The sequence below is a fragment of the Thalia democratica genome, chromosome 5 (genome assembly GCF_965202585.1).
Source record: "Thalia democratica chromosome 5, ktThaDemo2.hap1.1, whole genome shotgun sequence".
Classification (NCBI taxonomy): Eukaryota; Metazoa; Chordata; class Thaliacea; order Salpida; family Salpidae; genus Thalia; species Thalia democratica.
The window spans coordinates 78,060,087-78,080,636 of NC_139169.1; the positions used below are offsets into that span (position 1 = coordinate 78,060,087).

Genomic DNA, 20,550 nt, shown 5'->3' on the forward strand with positions numbered 1-20,550 from the left:
AAGAAAGCTAACTTTGATTTTTATTTTTTATCCGTAAACTGTTTAAATATTTTTAGTTATTTATCACAGATAAGCTCCAGCAACTGAAATATTTTTTAATTTGTAATGTATGGAAGACATTAATTTTATATTGTTGCTATTTTAAAACTATTTATATACAAGAAAGTTAAATTATTTGTATAAAAGAACTCAATTGGAAATATTTGTTACTTTCTGTGATTAAAAACTCTTTCAACGACAAATAAATAAAACTTAAATGCACAATATGAAAAAATCAAAAATACTTACAACAATTTAAAATGGTTACAAATTTAAATAAATGAACATATACTGCAACATATTTTAGATGGAAATTGAAATATATTTAATTGAAAAACAAAGCAGCTAAAAATTTATGTTTACAATTTTTTTTAAACTTATTTTATATATATTTTGTATACAATAATAAACCAATTACTTTATAAAGACTGCGATAAGTAAATATCAAGTTGTTATACTCTCTTAGTAAAATTTTAAATGAGCAAATAAATAGAAAATTTTCTCAAAGTATATTTTATAACCTTAGAACTGTAACATTGCATGTTTGAACTAGGTAACTGTTATTTAAGATAGATAGTTTAACTCATTTAAAAAAAGTTAAATTCAAAGAACAATGTGCAAATATAAGCCAAAAGTTTAAAACAATAAAAAAATTAATTGAAAAATAAATTTGTTTTTAAGTATTTAAAAAAGTAGTTTTTTATCTTTTTTGACTGCAAACATTATTTTTTATTTAGTTATTTAATATTTATTAAAAACTTAAATTGAAAAGTTTTTAAAAAAAAATATGTTGTTAGCATACTATTTACTGCAAATAGTTTCTTACCGCATTTCATTTAAATGGCTATATTTTCAAATGCTCCACGACTTAAACAAAGTACACAGAAAAAAAGGCAGAAAATAAAAATCATGATAAATTATTTTAAAAGTTTTTTATTTCTCATCAAATTGTAACGTCGAAGCTTTGGACTTGCCGTCTGAATAAAAATTTTATTATTAAAAATAAAAATAAGAAAAAAACTATTTAATTTTAATACTTAATGTTTAAAACTACGGTTTATCAATAATATTTATTCTTAGTTCAAAGTATCCGCAAAAAATATTCAGTTTAAATGTTTTTAACGAATAATAACTTATTTGTAAAGCTTTTAAAATTAATTTTATAATACTTCAAAAACGAGAAAATATTATAAAAATTAATTTTATGTTCTGAACTGCGTTCTACTTTTTATAGCCTGATAAAATATGTAAAACTAAATTGCAAAATGTTTTAATCTAAAGAATAAGGAGGTAGTTAAAGTTAATAATATTTTCTAAATTTTATAAACACCATATAAGTAAAATGAAAGAAGTTTTATAAGATAGTTCAGCATTAACATTTTGTGTTTTTTTTAACTCTAGAGGATTTAATAATTAAGCCATTAACTTACAATATAACATCAAGTCTTTAAACTTTTAAAAAACCACAAGTATTTTAAAATTTACTAACGAAAAACCAATTAAAAAATTGTCTATTTTGGTTAAAAACAATTTAAATTTATAGTAAAAAGTATTAGTAAAAAAGTGTTTATATGAAAATCTCCAAACTTAAAAAAATATAAAATTATACATTTTTTTGTTTAAAAAAAAAACAAAACATGTGAACTTTTATTCAAACAGTTCAACTAACTTTTTAATAATTTAATTTTACCAAGAAACAATAAATATACTAAAACTGACTTATCTTAAATAATAATTTACTTGATAAACCAACTTAAAAATATTTAGCATAAAACAAACAGTATTTGTTTTTTTTTAATGATATTGAATTTTAATTTAAATATATTCAATCAATTAACTTACTAGAATTAGATGAACGCATTGAATTACCATTTCTGCAAATAAATGATTTTAAAATTAAATTAATAAATATCAATTGAAATTAATACTTTTCTTATTGCTACTCTTAAAAATAATTTGCAACTACCAATTTACTGTTCAAATTCATACCGCCATAAAAATTGTTATAACATATTATGATGTAAACTTGCTTATTATTCTCGAAAAAAATTAAGAAAAATAAATCTAAATTACTATAAATTTTATAAAAAAAAATTTAATTATATCAAAATATAAGAACTTATATTTTTATTTTTAAGAATTATAACTAAGATAGTTCTGCCTCAGAATTTTAATATTTAATTTTTGCTGTTTAATTTAATTGCAAACTTAAAGTACTTGTGTAAAAATTACTTTTATTTAAAATATTTTAATTTAAATACTTCTTTTAATGAAATAACCGAAGCATTAACATCAACATTTTTTAATAAAATTTATAATTAATATAGTTTATAGCATTTACGTTTACAAGGATTTTTATAAATAGTCAAATAATTAAAATAATATCAATAGTCACTAAGCACTTTTTTAATAGTTTTCAAGTACACAAGTAAAAGGTAATAACTAGAAAATTTAAAAACAAATGCAAAAACTAATCTAATTTTTGCTTAATACAATTTTGAACTTAAGAGCTTTAAAACATTTGCAAACGTTTTATATTGATTGTGGTTTGAATTAACAATGCCGTGAATTTTAAAATATTTCTTTTTAATTACCACTGCCTGGTAATTCCACAAAACTTTTACAAAAATTCTCTAAACTATAAAATAATATTTTAAATATTATCAGAAGTTGATATAACATATTTTCAGATTTTGTGTAAGTTTATCAAAAAAAGTAAATTTGGATGAAATAAATATTTTTAATTTAATTACTAAAAACTATCAATGTAACTTTCCTTATACAGTCTCTTATTTGATTATTATGAAATACAACTCTAGTTTCAGTTATCTCATTTAATAAAAAACTTGTTTATAAGAATGTTAAACTAAGAAAAAGTTAAAATATTGTAATTAAACTTTCAACTTCTAACTAAATCAAAAAATTAATACTATTGTGCTTATTTATAATAAAACTTAGTTTTTTTTTAATTAAGAATTGTGATGTACATTGATTATCAATTTTGAAAGAAATCAAATTAAAACTTTATTAAACTATTTCAACTACATATATTTTAACACTTATCAAAATTATTCAAACTATGGTAATATGCACGTTTTAATAAACACAGGTATAATTAAAATTATATTTATAATTTTATTTACTGAAATCACTTATCTTGTCATTTTACATAAAAAACATTTTAATATATAACTTTAAACTAGGGGTGGGCAACGTAAATAGTTGACGGGCCGGATGCAGAAAAAAATAGTCCTCAGCGGGCCGGATCATTTCAAGTTAGTGATTATTCGGATTCAGCTTGATCCTTTTTTAGATCCGGATCCTATTTTAAACATATTATCCGGATCCGGCTAAAAACTAACTTTAGACAAAGGTCTGGATCCGAAAGGAAGCTAATTTCAAAAAGATTTGGATCCGGCTAGATGCTGATTGATCAGGTATTTCAGAATTTTGAATCCATATACTACTTACCAAGGTTCTCAATTATAAAATTTTTTGTTAAACTTTGTTTAGTATCCATAATACTGTATATATCATAACTCTGGACCGAATTAACACTAGTTAGTCCTAAAAAAATGATAATTTGGTTGCAAAAGTTACTCGAGCCTAACATTTCAAGCTAAAACATAAAAAAATTGCTAACTATTCGAAATTAATTAATTTTGGCAATCCTTATCTCGAGTTTATATTGATAATATTTTTCAAAAATTAACAAACATTACAATATCAAACTACTACTTTTTAACTTAACTAAGCTAAAGAAGATTCATTACACTTTTGTGTATGTATAAAAGAAATAAAACAAAAAATAATTCTGATATAATAAACAGTTTTACTATAAAAAGATCTTGATGAAACACTTAAGTATTATGTATTAGAGTTGATTAAATTTAGTTGCATGACAGTTTGGGAAAATCTTTAAGTGCACTGAAACACCAATTAGGTTTAAAATTAGCTTATCCTTGTTAATGTTTATGGTCATAAATGTTTATTTTCAAATGTATGAAGTATCGAACAACACAACTAGTTTCATGGTCATCTTTAGAAGTTGACAAACTTTGGCTCGATCAATAATACATAAAATCTATCTAAAAATCTTATAAAAACAACGAATATTATATGTTTGTTTCAAATTTTCTTATTAACTTATTTAAAAAACAGTTAAGCCTAGATAAGGAAATACTTTGGCTTAAAATGTTAAGACTTTTACTTTCAAAATATCTAATAGTTAAATTAATCTACGACTTTGTACTTTAAAAATATTATTATCAAACAATGCACCTAAAATAATTTAATAAGAGTACTAACACAAAATAACGAAAGATTAAAACAAAAAAGAAATTAATATATATTTAAAACATAACAAACATATTAATTTAATAGATTTTAGATTAAGATCGATTTCACTAATGAAAATATTACTAAAGTGAAAATACTAAAACATAAAACTGTCACATTATACTTTAAATGTTAAGTTTAAAGAATTTAGCAAGAATAATTACACTAAGAAGAAGTCAATGAGACATTTGTGGATCATAAAAGTTTTTAACAAGTTGTTTAGAATCTGGAAGTATATTTGAAGTAGATATTCTCAGTAATGACTGCAGATTGGTATCAGTATTATTTGAACGCAGCTTACTTTTGTTTATATACATGGTTAAGAATGTTTGTTCGCAAATTTAGGTAGACACAAACAGAACAAATAACTTCAGTGTCATCTTTTTTAAATTAACAAACTTTGACTTGTTAAGTAAGTCATAAAATATCTCAATTTTTCAATATTTAACTTTTCTTTTTGTGTATTGCCACATTGAAGTTCAACAGTTCTAACAATATTACTAAGTACATTTCGGTGTCAAACGTCGACGGTGATAAAATAATGTCAAACTTTTCACTTAATTGTTGAAAGTCTGCAAAACGACGACTAAACTTATTTTCAAGTGAAACTATTGTCATCAATTGGTCATCACTAAATTTAACCATATAATTAATCAAAAAGTCCTTAATGAAAAAACAATAGCAGAAAAAGTGCAAATTGTAGTGTCCACTTAAAACATTTGACTAAATTTTAAATTTGAGCAGTTTGACTTTAAAAAATTGTCAATGTTTAAAAGAATATTTTTTTTCACTTTTTTAAACATTTAAAAAACAACTCAATACTTATCTGAAAAAGACAGCAATTTTTGACACGTTTATATTTTATGAAAACATTATGGTAGGTAAAATCATCAAAGTTAGTTCAGCAAACAATTGCTTTTTGATAATTTGAGAAAAGATTACTTCAACTGACTTGAAACAGAACAAGATACTATAACAAAATAGTGTTTTATCACCACAAAATAATAAGCCATTTTCACAAACGTTTTCAGGGTCAAAGTCTTACAGTTTTGTATAATAAAATAGTTCAAAAAAGGTTTTGTACAAGTTTTGTAACACTTAAATTTTCTGGCCGGATTTTATATAAATTTTGAAAATGCTTAGCGGGCCGGATCATCCACTTGCGGGCCGGATCAATTTTGTCTGCGGGCCGGATTCCATTTAAAATTAAAAAATGTTTGGGGGCCGGTCTTTTTCACGCTGCGGGCCGGATCCGGCCCGCGGGCCGTACGTTGCCCACCCCTACTTTAAACAGAAGAAATGTTAAGAATTTTGTAACTGAAACTAGAGAAATATACAGTTTTTTTTTGAACATCTTAATCAATTTTCAGGACTAATTTTTTTGTAAAATAGGACTGTAATAACTTTTCAAAATGTTTTTTAAATTGATTAGAACTTGGGAATTACATGAAAAGTAAGTGTAAACTTATATAACATTTGTGTTAAACTATGTACTTTTCTAACGTTAATTGTAAAAACTTTCAAAAAAAAATCTAAAAAATAGACATTTTAAATTAAACGAAAATACAAATAAAAGTTTTATTTACTTTTGGGACTTGTTTAAAATTAAAAATAATTTAGAAAATTTATGGCTAAAAATGTTTTCAATTAAAAATTTTAGCAACTTGTGTTAAACAAGAAGTTTAAGGTGTTTACAGCAAATTTGAAATAATTTCAACAGAAATGCCAACGTATTGTGGGCTGCTGTTGAAACAATAAATAATTTAATGCAAATCACTTTGCTGAAAAATTCACATAAAAAATTTGAATTTGTCATCATTTATGTCAAAAAGTTTTTTACTTTACCCTAAACTCATTAAAAACATAATGAATTTAAAAAAATTGCATTAAATAAATAATACTGAAATATTAACAGTATTTCAAGTTGGAATGTTTCATTTTTATTTGTTTGCAAAAACAGTTATTTATTAAGTGTATTCAAAGAACAAAACTTATACAATTAAATAAATAATTTGTTTAAAATTTTTATTTTGTAAGTTATTTCTTCAACACTTCTAATTCTACATTTTTAAATAAATTAAGGCAGTTTTTAAAGTAGTTTATTGATTATGCCGTTTAGCTGAAATTTTAAAACAAACGTATTTAGAACAATATTTAAACAATTACGCATTTAAATCGTGTTTAGCTTTCGTTTTTCAGTTTAAGCTTAAAAAAATACCATTATATTGATATTATAATGTCTACTAAAACTAAATTATTAAAAACTGTGTTTTGGTATTGAAAAATTAAATTTTATTTTCAACATTTATTTAATTGTGTAGGTGTGAATACGAGTTTATTTCTGAGAAGAATATTTCAGTTAAACAAACATTTATTTGCTATTTTTGTTTGTGTAATGTTGTAAAAAAATATTTTCTCTTATAAAAAAATACACTGATTGAAATTGATTATCAAAATTAAGTAGTTTAACCATTAAAAGTTTGTTTACTGAATTGTGTAAATTATTTTACAATTTTTTTATCAAATTGTGTTCCTTCATATTATTTTCGGTTTATTTACTTCTTTTTATCAATTACACTGGTTCTATTTTTCTTTTAAGGCCGTATGGGGGGAGGTATAACATTTTTTTACAAAAAAATACATATGATGTTATTTGAAAGTTTATAGCAGGGTTTTTTAAAGTGGATCACAAGGACCTTGAGGTCATAATTTGAAACTTACACCAGATATTCTGGAGATGCAGATGAAGAGCAAAATGATTGAACTTTGATATTTTAATGATAATTCTTCGAGAAATTTTGTTGCAGGGGGCCATAGCCTATTTTAATTTCTTTACAAGGGGCCTTTTGAAAAAAAAGTTTGGGAAACCCTGGTTTAGAGTATATACTACAAGATACTTTTTATAGAATAAATAAATTTCAACTAACTTTTGAGAAAAAACCAGTTTTAAGAAAAAAACCGATTCAAGTGTATTGTACAAAAATCTACAAGAACTGTGCAAAGGCCAATTTTCTCGGAGTTTTTTAAAATTAATTAAAAATATACCTCCTCATTCAATTTGAAAGCAATTTACATCAAAATTTCAGGAAATGTACTTTTCAACTTTACTAACAACTTGTAAGATACAAATTTGTGAGAAAAAAATTAATAAAATCACATGACGAAAAAAAAAGGTACATTCTGTAAATATTTTATTAAAAAAATTGTTTCTACAATTACTTCAAAATCTATAAAAGATTTCACTGATAAAGTTTTTAAAACAATTGCTCAAAAACAGAAGGAGGAGATAGAGATTTTTGTGATATATTTTAGTTTGCGCCCCCTACAATAAACCTGTTGAACTCTCTAACTTTGATCGCTTAAATCTCTAAAATTACTTTGAATTTTCAAAATCTGTAAAAATATAGTGGTAGCTTAGCTTTAAGAATAAATATTAAAAAAGTGATCAACTCCCATATAGCGATAATAATTTATACCTTGTATTAGTTATATTACTTTTTCAACAAGTATTATGATTATTTATTTTTACATATTTATAACTTATATTAGTTCCAGAATCCATTTTTAACATATCTATAGCTAGTATAATTATTCATTTATATAATTATATACTTGTAGTTCGTATAAATATTCATTCATATCATTATATTGTAATAACTTGTATTCCTTCCAAATAAGCTATAAACATATTTATAGCTAGTATATTCATTTATTTATATAATTATATATTTAAAATTGTATTAGTTCTAAATTAACTTTCAACATATTTCTAGTTAGTACTTTTATTTGTTTATATTAATATATATTTAAACTTGTATAAGATCCAAATTAACTATAATTTATAGTTAGTATAACTATTTATTTATATTATTAATTAAAACCTTGTAGTCCCAAATCCACTCTCCACGTCTCCATTTTGAACGAGTCTCGTCGGGAAACTTTGTCCGTCCCCTAAACTGAAAATAATAATAATATATTTATTAAATTTAATTTAAAACTTTAGTGTTTAAAAGGCAAATTCTTTGCTATAATGATTAATATTCTTTGGTTGTTTCTGAATTTAAAAAAATGTTTGGAATTCAAAAAAGATGGTATAAATCATATAAATCCATCTCAATAAGAGTATACTAGTTTAACTGATTTAAAATAAAAATTAAAAAAATTACCATTTTGGTATTTAGAATGGTTGGAAATCAATTTTTTTAAACAATTAATGTTTTTATTACAAAAAAAATCAAAATCTGATCGAGAATGAACCACTTTAAGGGAGATATTCAAAATAAGTAAAACTATATTTTTTAGTAAACACATAAACCAACAAACAAGAATTTATTTTAAATAATTTATCAAAAACCTGGTGAAGACTGGCATGAACCACTTGAGGGGGGATTCCCCGAAAACCTGCTCGAAATTCCTCCTGGAACCCAAGTTGAAGCCGGAGGGGTCGGGACCGTGGCGAAAGTGGGCCGGACGCCACGATTCTGAAAATAACACTTTTTTTCATACTCGTCCTAATTTCAACTAAGTTTAACAAAAGTAGTGATTTAATTTCAGATTTTTTTTGAACAAATAAAAACATAACGCATTTTCAAGTAATTTTCAATTTTCAAATAATAGGTTTTTGAAGATTCTTGTGTTCAAATAAATTTAAATCAAATTGAAAGCATTGTTCTGGGTGAAGGTAAGTCAGTTGTCAAACTGAACTAAGGTCCAACCGTTTTTTTACAAAAACTAACATTGGTTCTTTTTTTAAGCTTATGTTATATACTACAATGCAAGGAATTTAAAAAATCAAATTACTTTTGAGATATAACCAGTTTTGTAAAAAAATCTGATACACCTATATGGATCTAAAAAAATTTCAAAGCAAATTTTCTCAGAATTTTGATAAATTATCCAAAAATCTATCTCCTCCTTCATTTTTAAAGCAACTTACTTCAAATTTTTTTTTTTTAAATTTGATATTAAAAAAACTTTGTATGCAGCAGACTTAAAAAATGTTTTTTTATAATAATGACAAATAAGTTTTTTGTTTGTTTGTTATTTGTAAAAAATTTTTTATAACAATTAAAAAATCTGTTTCCTTTAATTTATTTAAAACTTGTTAGAGATAACTCTGAGAAAGTTTTTTTTTAATTACTGAAAAACTGAAGGAGAAAGGTGAAATTGTCAATTTTCGCACTCTAAGTTTGCGCCTCCCATAAAGAACCTATTAAACCCTCTAACTTTGATTGCTTATATCTCAAAAGTTACTTCAAAATTCAACAAGCGGTAAAAAGTAAATGTTAGCTACATTAATTATGTAAAAAAACAAGATTAAATTAAAAAAAAACAAAAATGGTAAACTTTAAGTAGTAAATATGGCAGTTATATTATTTAAATCTATAATATAGTTTAATATTGTCTTTAAATATCAAAACGTTACTTATATTAAGTGCAATTTTTCTCAGCAAAAGTAGTTTTACAATTCACCTATAAAATAAGTGATATCTTCATAAACTTTATAGCTTGTTGCTAATTTATTAATCTAGCTTTACTAACTACTAATCATTTGCAAACTTACCAAACTTACGATTTTATTCTTCAGAACCGGCCAAAGATTATAAAAGAAAGTATACATTTTTTTTTATATGTACAACATATGTTAAAAAACTCACCAATTGTAGTTTTATTTTTCAAAACAAGCCACAAATGGTAGAAGAACAGAGTTGTCAGGCTAAAAGCGAACATTGCGGCGGCGAAGAATAAAAATAAAATCATCAGTTTTGCTGTAGAAGATGTTGATGGAAAATTGTCCTGAAATAATTAATAAATATCTAATAAAATAATTAATAAAAATAAAATCATCAGATTTGCTGTTGATAAAGTACTAAGAAAATTGTCCTGAAATAATTAAAAAAAATAACTAATAAAAATAAAATCATCAAAATTGTTGTGGAACATCTTGAAGAAAAATTTTTTCTAAATAATTATTTTTTTTTAAATTATTAGATTTGCTGTGGAAATAGTTGATGGAAAACTGTTCTGAAATAATTAATAAAAATATTAAAAAAAAATAAAATCATCAGCTTTGCTGTCGATGAAGTTGAAGGGTCTTGTAAAAATAAAAAAGTAAAAATAAAATTATCAGTTTTTCTGTAGAAAAAGTGTATAAACAGTGAAGAGAAGTGATATGAGTAAAATTGCAGTAAGTAAAGAACTTAAACTATTCTATTGAAAATAATAAAGTGTATAACCAAAATACTGCTTTCAAAAATCTCTGTAAAGTTGTAAAAAAAAACAAAAATAATAAAAAACTTTGCTGAAGATAAGGATCGGCAAACTGCTGCCCTCGTAATAAAAAAAAGCATTTTTTTAGCTGAAAACATAGTTTTTTAAAGAAGAAAAAAGGTTTTGAAGTAAAAACTTCCTTCCCGGCTCTCAATGGAGCAATTAGCAATTGCTAGTGCTTTATAGTTGCTTGTTACACCATATTTTTGGTTTAAAAAATTTATTGATTACCACAACTGATTTTAGTAGCTGCGGCCCCTGCTGTAAACAAAGTACTGAGAAAACTTTCCTGATAATAATTAGAAACTAAATTGAAAACTAAAACGAAACTCTTTTTCTGGTTTGTAGACTTTTTGTAAGAGATTTTAAAAAATAAGGTTTATTTAAAATGAAACAATGTTAAAAAACCTGATTAGAAGTCACAGAAGTTAAATTGAAACCAAGTACGAACAAAATCCCAAAATTTCAAGAATTGAAAATACTTAAGAGAAAAACTTTTAGATAATGATATTTAGATTTTACAAAAGGTTAGTAAGAATGTTTACAAGTACTCTATTATTGTATAAAATTGAAAAATAAATTATTTCCTTTTTAATTTTCTTTTAATTGAGCAGAAGTCATGTATTTTTTTATAAAAAATAATCAATATTTTATAGATCGAACTAAAAGTAGTTTTCTTCTTGATAAAATAAATTTTATAAAAAGTTACTATTGTCGCAAAACAGTTAGGCAAAACTTCCCTACTTAAATCGATATTCAGGTATATAATTATACCTAGGAAAATTTTAGTAAGACAATCTTAATTTTTATTTCATTAAAAAATTATAAAACAGATTTAATTGTTATAAAAACAAAAATATTAAAGCTGTCGCATTAAAACTGTTTTGATAGTTTAAAGGAAAAAATGAAACGTTAAAAATTTATGATAAAAAAAACATCCGTTTTAAATTTTTTGTCTGAAACTTTATTATCAGCTAAAAGGAATTTACAGAGAAAAAAGTAAGACAAAACAAGTTTTGAAAGTTGTAATTTTTGTGGGTAATTAGATGAAATACATGTTTTTATAATAATTTTCTTTTTTGAATATTACGCCGAAGTGAATGTGCACTGCTGTATTCGTATTTATTGATTAATATTTTTTTACTCTTTTGTTTTGTAAAACACAACAAAAATCACGAGTACAACACTTTTTGTAAATTAATACACTGGCGTTTAAACATTTATTGATTGAAACAATTTACTTTTTTGTTTTGTAATACAAATATTACATCTTTTTTTTATCTAATACAGCGGCGTTTAGTATGCTTAAAAAAAATAATTGAAAGAATTAAAACCTAAAAGTTGTTATTTATAAAATATTTGCAAATTGTTCATACTATTAAAAAAATTAAAACAAACTTTTCTTACTTAAAAAAACTAATGGCTTTAAAACAGTACTTTTTTTCATATCTTTGTTGATATAAAAATTGATACTTACTTTTGTTTTTATAAAAAACTTAAAATCACGTTAATTAATAACTAAATTTAAGGTTTTTTTTTTCACAAACATTGTAACTTAACTAAAACTAGAGTCATTCATATTAAAATTAATATGATTAAACTTTTAGCTATAATTTAACTTGATCTTAAAGATTTAAAAAACACTTCTTAAGTAAATTAAACCATCAACAGAAAAAAAAAGTTGTAAATAAATTAACTAATAGTTATATAAAATAAACAAATGAATTCTTATAAGTTGTCACTTCTAGCTTTGTTTTTATGTTTTTTTGTATCAAATTAACTGGAAACAGATTTACCTAGCTAAATGCAATTGACCTATGAAAAAGCATAGGAAAACACAACTAATTATAAACAAAACTTACAAAAATATTTTAAAATTTGAAAATGTTTGTTTTACTTTAAATAACAGTTGTGTAAAAGAAAAAAAAAAGCTTGGTTTTCACATAAATTTGTTTAATTATGTTTGGTCTTTTAAACTTTATAATGTTTTATTTTATATACGTAAAAGTTAAAAAAACAAAGAAAACTGTAGCTAAATAAAAACTTACTTAAATTTAAAATAAATACTATCAAGAAATAAGCATTATTGTTAAATTGATCATTTAGTTGTATTTTTATTAGTATCAAAATAACGTTTTAAAATATCTTTTTAGCCTTTGCAATTAATAGTAGACGGTTAAAAAACAATAAACACAACACTTACGTCTAAAATTTTTTAAATTAAAGTAGTAATCAGCTGAAGATGATACTTTAAACATTTTCTCGTTTTCAAATTTATATTAATTGTGCGGCCATATTAATTACCTCAAAATAAGTATTAAAGTACAGAACGTTGTTTTATGACTGTTTTGTAAGTTTATATAAAATTTAAATAAATGAAAAAACTTTAGTTGTTAACTAAAATCAACTAAAATTTAAAATTTTATTTTGAATCCCAAACATTATTTTATTTAGATAATATTTTTATACTTACAAGCCTGATAAACTATCAGTCCTATTTTACTTTAAACTTTTGACCAAGGAAGAGTACACTTGTTTAACTATATTTTGTTATGAATTTTATTACTAAAGTTATGTTTAGAAACTTTTTATTGATATATCCCGTGTATACTCCTATTCTCATGACTAAAAGTTTCAAAAGCCATTACTTAGACTCTTAAAACTCTATTTGAAAAAAAAAACATTTATTTGAAACCAGACACCTTAAAAGCAGATATGTCACTCAAACAACTCTTGTTCAAATCGATTTCAAAAGTTTTATTACGTCACAATCCGATATTGTGACTAATACTTTTGCAATGCACAAATGTAATACAATGTTCGAAAAACTAATCGCTTTGTTGGTTAAGTTGAATCAAGTGTTCAGTTGTTGAAGTTGTAAAGTTAAATGTTTATCATCATTTTAAGACCAATAAAAATAAGTTGTAATTTTGTGTATTTATAAAATCTTTTTTTTAATTTAAGCTGTAACTAAATATAAACATTTTTTTTTTAATTTTAGTCCAATGATGTTATGTAAGATTTTTTTTGAATTGTTTTTTTTTAAGAAAGTTACAGTTACTGATTTCTTGATATTAAAGTAACCAAGTGAGATTGAAACACTCATTTAAAGCAATTACATAATATTGTTTTTATTTTACATTTATTCAAATATCAAACCTGCCAGAATAGTAGAAAATATTCCAGTGAAGTAGCTGCCACGTACAAGCAATACAAAAGTCCGTAAAACAGGAACAGACAGAAGAACTTGTAGTTTGAGTAACCAACGCAGTTGTTCACCCTAGAAACGAATAATTTAATTTAATACTTTAAAGTTATTGAAAATATTTTAATTTACTTATAAATAATAACAATAATTTACAAGACAACAATTACTTCTCAGGATAGTTGCCATAATGGTCCGAGTAGCATTTGTTATAATTTATTACTTCTTAGATTAATTAATATTAATTATTATTATTAATTAGTATTACTTCTTAGAACTCCGCTTCTTAATAAATATTAAATAAAATAAAAGTAGTTATAGAATAATTATAGTTATAAATAATTCTTATTTTCAAAACTTAATCAAAAATTAATGAAAGAAAACATTCAAGTTGGAAACTAATTTTAAACAACAGATAAAACTTTAATAACCCAACCAAAAGATAAATCAAGTGTTTATTAATCTTTTAAAAGTACAAAAAATAATTATACATTTATTTCAAGGTGGTTTAATTTGTTAGTATGTTTTTACTTCAAACCAGTGCATTAAACATTTGCTATAAAGTATTTAAAAATAAAAGTATAATATAAAATCATGTTGTCTTAGACTTTACATTTACATAACAAACACTTTTCTCTGTATCTCAACTATTGTTTTTCTTATTGCCTTTAAAAAGTCAAAACAAACCACAAAATACTAATAAAATATTTATTAATCAAAATTTATAAATCATTGTAAAACACGTGTTATTTAAATTTGTGTTAAAAGCTTGGTTTTGCCAATTTAAAGTGGAAATCATAACCTTTTAAACAAAACTAATACACTTTTAGTTTTACTTTTCTAAAATTATGAAATATCTTTTTTTTGTATTCATGGTTAAAAAATATGTAAAAATATAAATATTAATATTTGGTTTTGCCAATTTAAAGTAGAAACCAAAATCTTTTAAACATAACTGAAACACTTTTAGTTGTACTTTTATCCATTTATGAACTTTTTTTTGTATTTGTGGTTATAAAAACACGATTTATGATATTTGTTCAATTTAAACAACTAAATAAAAGAAAACACCTATAGAAGAAAATAATCCGTTTTTGGTACACATTTTTTTACTACAGCAAAATAGAATAATAACAGTAATAATAAAGTAATAACAACAAAAAATAATACAAGGAACAAAAATTATAAATCATTTTTAGAACAAACTGTTTACTTAAGAAAGTATAAAATAAAAATAATATTACAAAAAACTAAACAAAAATTAATATGAGCAGTAATAATTGTTTTTGAGTACCTACTGTTTAGCAACAAGTGAGCTATAAGAAAAAAATATAATATAAAGTAATAAAACAATAATAATAAATCAAAACAAACCAGGGACAGTAATAGTCCATCTTCAGAACACACTGCTTAACAACGAACAAAAAAATAAAAATATTGAAAGTAAAATAAAACAAACCAGGGACAATAATGGTCCATCTTTAGGACACACTGCTTGACAACGGAGCAGTAATGACATCTGTCTGGTTTTAATCTTCCAGTTACCATGCAGTATCTGTATCCTGAAAATTAAAAATATTATTTTAGTAATAAAAACCCAAACACGTCATGTACTTTGTTTATTAAAGAAAATAAAAAGCATAAAGTAGTAAAAAATAACGTTCAAAAGCTAATAACTTATTATTTACGCGGTTCTGTATATATAAATATTTTTTTACTAGTTCTTTAAACTATTTCAACTATCGTCTGATACTTAGCACATATGTAAAAACAATTGTAGAAATAAAAAATATATATATAATAACAAATAACATAATAACCTAATTGTAATTTTTAATTTTTCAAATAACTCTTTGTTATCACTTTTTAATCAAGTTTCGTAGTGTATCAGAGCTAGGCGTGCTCAAAAAAATTAAACAATAAAAATAATTATTACCTCGTGAAAGGTCAAAATTATATATTTTATTGTTACACCACATGATTTTTTGTCAAACGTCCAGATAACTATATCACACAACTAGTTTAAAAAAATTAATCTTGAGAAATACTTTTTTTAATTTTCCTAAAAATGTTTCTATAGAAATTTACAGAATGTAAATAGGAAAATTAGTACTTTAAAATCTAAACATGTAATAAAATTTAAATTTTTTATGATAACAAACTTTTTATACATCAGTTGTTTTTTCATAAACAATATTCCTCTGAACAGTATGCAATAATCAATACAAAACCTTTATTATTATGTCTTCAGTTTTTATTAAAAGGAAGTTTAAACAAAAAAAATCAACGTTCAAACCACTAACATGATTTCTTGCTTCTTAAATATTAGGTATTTTCTAACTTAAAACTATCATTTATAAATATATGACTACTACAGTTTCAGCTAAACTTGTGTTTTTTAGATCTTTATTTCACAAATACTATTTTATTTATAAATATGATTTCTAGTTTTCTTACAACATGAAACTTCTTTCCTTTTTGTTTTCAATACTTTTACTAGTTGCACATTATAAAAGAAAAATAAAAAATTATTGAACATTTATTTTTTTAATTCAAAATCTCCCATTATGACTTCTAATTTCCGTATACATATATATATATATGAAAAATGCAGCATAAGTTCGCAATTAGCATACAAACCGCCATACAAAAGTATAATAAAGCTAATATATACATGTTGTAATTAAATTAGCTCTTTAAACCTATGTTTTCAATATTTTATTGTACTAATAAAATAAATAGAGAAATGCAAACTAGATATTTTTTTACAACCGGGTTCTGGTGACAAAAAATTGCGACCTCTTTAAGTAAAATAAAATAGTAAACTTGTATTAAAAACTTTGTACAAATAACAAACACATTAACCCCCATAATATTTTTAAACATTGTTATTAATAATATTTACAAACCTGCATTGTGATTTATTTTAACTTAACATACATATGTTCATTTTAAATTGACTCTTCATAGCTATACTTTTAATATTTTGTTGTACTGAAAATAATAATATTCACCCCCACTGTGATTTCTTATAGGTAATAATATGTATATGTTTGTTTTAAACTTAAAACTGACAATTATTTTTTAACATTTCACCACATTTAACAACAATACCCACCTCCGTTGTGATTTCTGACCTCCATCCCGTTGCAGTTCGCAGCGAAATCTTTGATGACTTCTTGCCTCTCACCTTCGCTCTTGGCTGCTATTATTCGCTCATACATACCTTCTGGGAATGTGTACTGAAACAAAAAAGTTATTACTTATCTTCTACATATGGTTGTTTTTATTTATGATTCCTACCAAAAATGTTATAATCATTATCTGCTCAAACACACCTTAGAAATTCTCCGTATTTTTTTAAAAAAACACTTTATGATAATATTACCTAACTCTTAAGGCCATAAACGAGATTTTAAACTACTTTTTTTTCAACTTGATCTTGTTTTGTAGACTTTGAACTAAGCTACACCACTGTTTTTTTTATAAACTTTAAATATTCAAACTAATTTTTGAGATTCAGCAAGATAAAGCTGGAGACTACAATAGGTTCCTTATGGGAGGAGAAAACTAAAATTATGAATAAAAAAAATTGCTTAAGGTTTTTCTTCTCTTAATCTTTAATATAAACACCTTAAATTATATGAAATGTCCTTAAAATATTGAAAAACTATGTAGTAACCAACTTTAAAAAATTTATTTAATAAAATTTTACTGCCAAAAAACAAAACCTTTTTTGTTTGTCTTGAAAAGAAAAAGTGTAAGTTAAATTTTAAAATTCCCCACAACAGACTTCCTTTATATTGCAAGGAACGTTTCCAGAAGGTTTGAGGTATTTATTTCAAAAAAATAGGAGAAGACTGACTATTACTTATTCTGCAGTTTTCACATGCTATATGGAACCTATCCTACTGTGACTTTAAGTGGGGTTATATCTTGCTTAAATATTAAAAAGCTATAAGAAGAAACTTGTAGCTTAGTTGAAACTCTACAAAACTAGGCAAAATTTAAAAAATATTTAGCCCCTTGCTTTGGCCTTAAATAACTAAAAAACAAAACTTTCAAGCATTAGAAAACTGTAGTTACCTCATGAGTGGGATTCATTGGATCAGTGAAAACAGTCTTTGAGAAACTCCATAGGAACATGATGAAGAAGCCTTGGTAGAATATAACGTACAGTACTGTTGAAAATAACAATTACATATAAAACAGACAATAATAAAATAAATTACCACATTTAAATAATTTGTAGAAAACTTCTACTCGGATATAAACATAGTAAAAAATACAGCTTTGAAGAATTCTTATGTTAACTTTATCTAAACATTAAAAAAAGTTTTTAAGTATCGAAATATATCTATATAAGATAAATTTGTTTTGGAAATATTTTAATTTATCCAACAATATTTTTGGTTGTTTTATAAGTTAAAAGAGTATTTTATTTTACACTTCCAAATAAAACAAAAACAATGACTTAGATATTAATTACAACATATCAAATAATAATGATTTGTTTTTAAAGATTTGGCAAAAACTTGGTTTTTTTCTAGTAAATTAATTTCAAAAAAATTAAGTATAGCTTAAAAAGTATAAAACTTCTATTCAACTGAATTTTTTAATCTAAAGAGTAGTTATGACTAGCAAAACTTCCAGTTTTTAGTTTAAACTTTAAGAAAATTCTTTAAAGTTTTAGTTCACAGTCTTTAAAACTTATTTAAAATATTATAAATAAATAAGTTTCATAAAAAAAAATTAAAATTTTTACATAATATAATAACCACTTTTAGTATAAAAATTCATAATGTTGAAAAATTAGAATTATAACTTTGTAACGTAAAAATAATATTAATATATCTCGAAATCAATTAACTATAAAGCTCAAATTAAGATAAAACTAGTTTTCTGTTTGAAATTAAGCTAAATCTTAAATGTACCAATAACTGTTAGTCATGCAATAAAACAAACAGTATCTGTACAAAAACGTATATAAGTATTTAAAAATTATTAAAAGTAGGCAAGTATTTGTACAAATTTTGGTGAACTCCTACATGGTAATGTATTAAAAAATGCTTATGTATATTAGAAAAGTATATCAAAATAATTACCTTTTTGTGGAACATTGTCAATTGTATCTGAAAAAAAAATTCTACCATAAAATTTTAAAGCTTAATAAAATTTACTAAACAAAAAATAACTAGGTTGTTAAACATTTCTAGTTAGCTCACTATAAAAAAGTACTTAAAAGTGTATTATTTATTGCTACTTTATATTAAGTGTCTCTAGAATTTTTTTTCTAAGTATCAAAAAAATATGAAAAATGAGTGAAATATTCAAAAAGATGTATATAAATATTTTTTATGTCATAGTTTAATTTACTAATAACTTACTTTGTTAGTTACTTTGCTAAATCATAAAATTAATGACAAAACTTTTTTCATAGAACTTTTAGTGTTTTTAAGTTTCACTCGCGTTTATTGTCAAAAAAAAAAGTGATTTCGAAGTAGAATCAGATAGAAGTCTGAACATTTTTTTTAAAGACAAGCTAGATATTACATAAAAACAACTTACTTTAGAAAAAGCTAGTCTTAAAAATATACTAAATTATTGTTTATAAGATGTTGCTCTTATGACAAAACTTTCTTTATAATATGATTCAAATCTCATAAACTGAAATCTTATAAATTACAATTTAAATATTTTCAATATGTACTTTTAACAAAACTAACAAATGCACAGTTCAACAACATAGGCATAGTAAGACCAAAGAACTACGAGAAGTATGAAAACGCATGGGAACCAGCGAAACCCTCTTTCGCAGTAGTTTTGCTTTTGTTGTTCCATATTATGTTTTATAAATCATCTATTGACAAGTTCATACAGTTCTAATGTTTTTATTTATTTGTATCTATAAACATAACAAAGTTTTTTTTACACCCAACTTAACACCTAGCCTTTCCACTGAGATTGGTGAGATTTTGTTATACTGGTCTTAAGATTTAACACTAAATTAACTCAGAGGTGGCCACTAATTAAAAAGAAATATCTTAGAGGCTTTATTTTAGGTTTCCTAAATTCATTCCAGGTTCTTCAACTTGATTCTAGGTATTTTAAGTATAAGTTTTCTTGTTCTGTTTTGGTGCAAAATAAAAATAAAAAACTGTTTAAAGTTATCAAAAATTACTAAAACACACTGCATCTTTATCTGAAACATTCTTTGATGCATTGCAACTTCAATTAGTATTTTAATCAAGTTCTTTGAATTCCTTGTCACAAGATTATTTTAAAGCTGTAGAACTGATTTGTCATCAATTGTATAAGTATGTAGTTGAAATTTTAAGTAAGTTTTAAAATTTATGTTTGAATTTTATATATAAATATACTCACTAGATGCTTTTTCAAAAACAATTTTAATGATATTTGTACAAGTTATATAATTCAAATCTATCCTTTAACATTACCCATCAATTTAAAAAAAGATGTATATCAACTTACAAAAGATACTTTCAAGAATTAAGTATTGATATTAAAATATGGGTTAATACACTTTTTTTTAAATCAAATTTAGTCGTATTTTTTTACATAATTACCATACCTGTTACTTTTTTCCACTTGTTAAAATTCAAAGTAACTTTTGAGGTATAAGCGATCAAAATTAGAGCGTTCAATAGGTTCTTTATGGGAAGCGGAAACTAAAAGGG

At 23.6% G+C, this 20,550-nt stretch overlaps 1 protein-coding gene across 1 annotated transcript; it reads right to left on the minus strand.

Moving 5' to 3' along the window:
* Positions 1-476: 476 nt before the first annotated feature.
* LOC145835503 (palmitoyltransferase ZDHHC20-A-like) lies at positions 477-19,707 on the minus strand. Its single transcript, XM_082943137.1, has 11 exons — positions 19,579-19,707; positions 18,958-18,984; positions 17,939-18,033; positions 16,971-17,094; positions 15,312-15,414; positions 13,807-13,927; positions 10,035-10,173; positions 8,732-8,858; positions 8,259-8,333; positions 1,882-1,913; positions 477-1,016 (listed from the first exon to the last, which is right to left on the minus strand). Exons 1-11 carry the CDS (start codon positions 19,691-19,693, stop codon positions 973-975), a joined length of 1,002 nt encoding a protein of 333 aa, XP_082799263.1. The 5' UTR covers positions 19,694-19,707; the 3' UTR covers positions 477-972.
* Positions 19,708-20,550: the final 843 nt, after the last annotated feature.

Bases quoted from the DNA above. Each gene is read 5' to 3' on its own strand.
- LOC145835503 (XM_082943137.1), bottom strand. From the start codon at position 19,693: ATGGAACAACAAAAGCAAAACTACTGCGAAAGAGGGTTTCGCTGGTTC. The intron at 17,095-17,938 runs GTAACTACAGTT...TTTTTGTTTCAG, and splicing joins CAATGAATCCCACTCATGAG to TACACATTCCCAGAAGGTAT. The intron at 1,017-1,881 runs GTAAGTTAATTG...ATTTTTATTCAG, and splicing joins AATGCGTTCATCTAATTCTA to ACGGCAAGTCCAAAGCTTCG.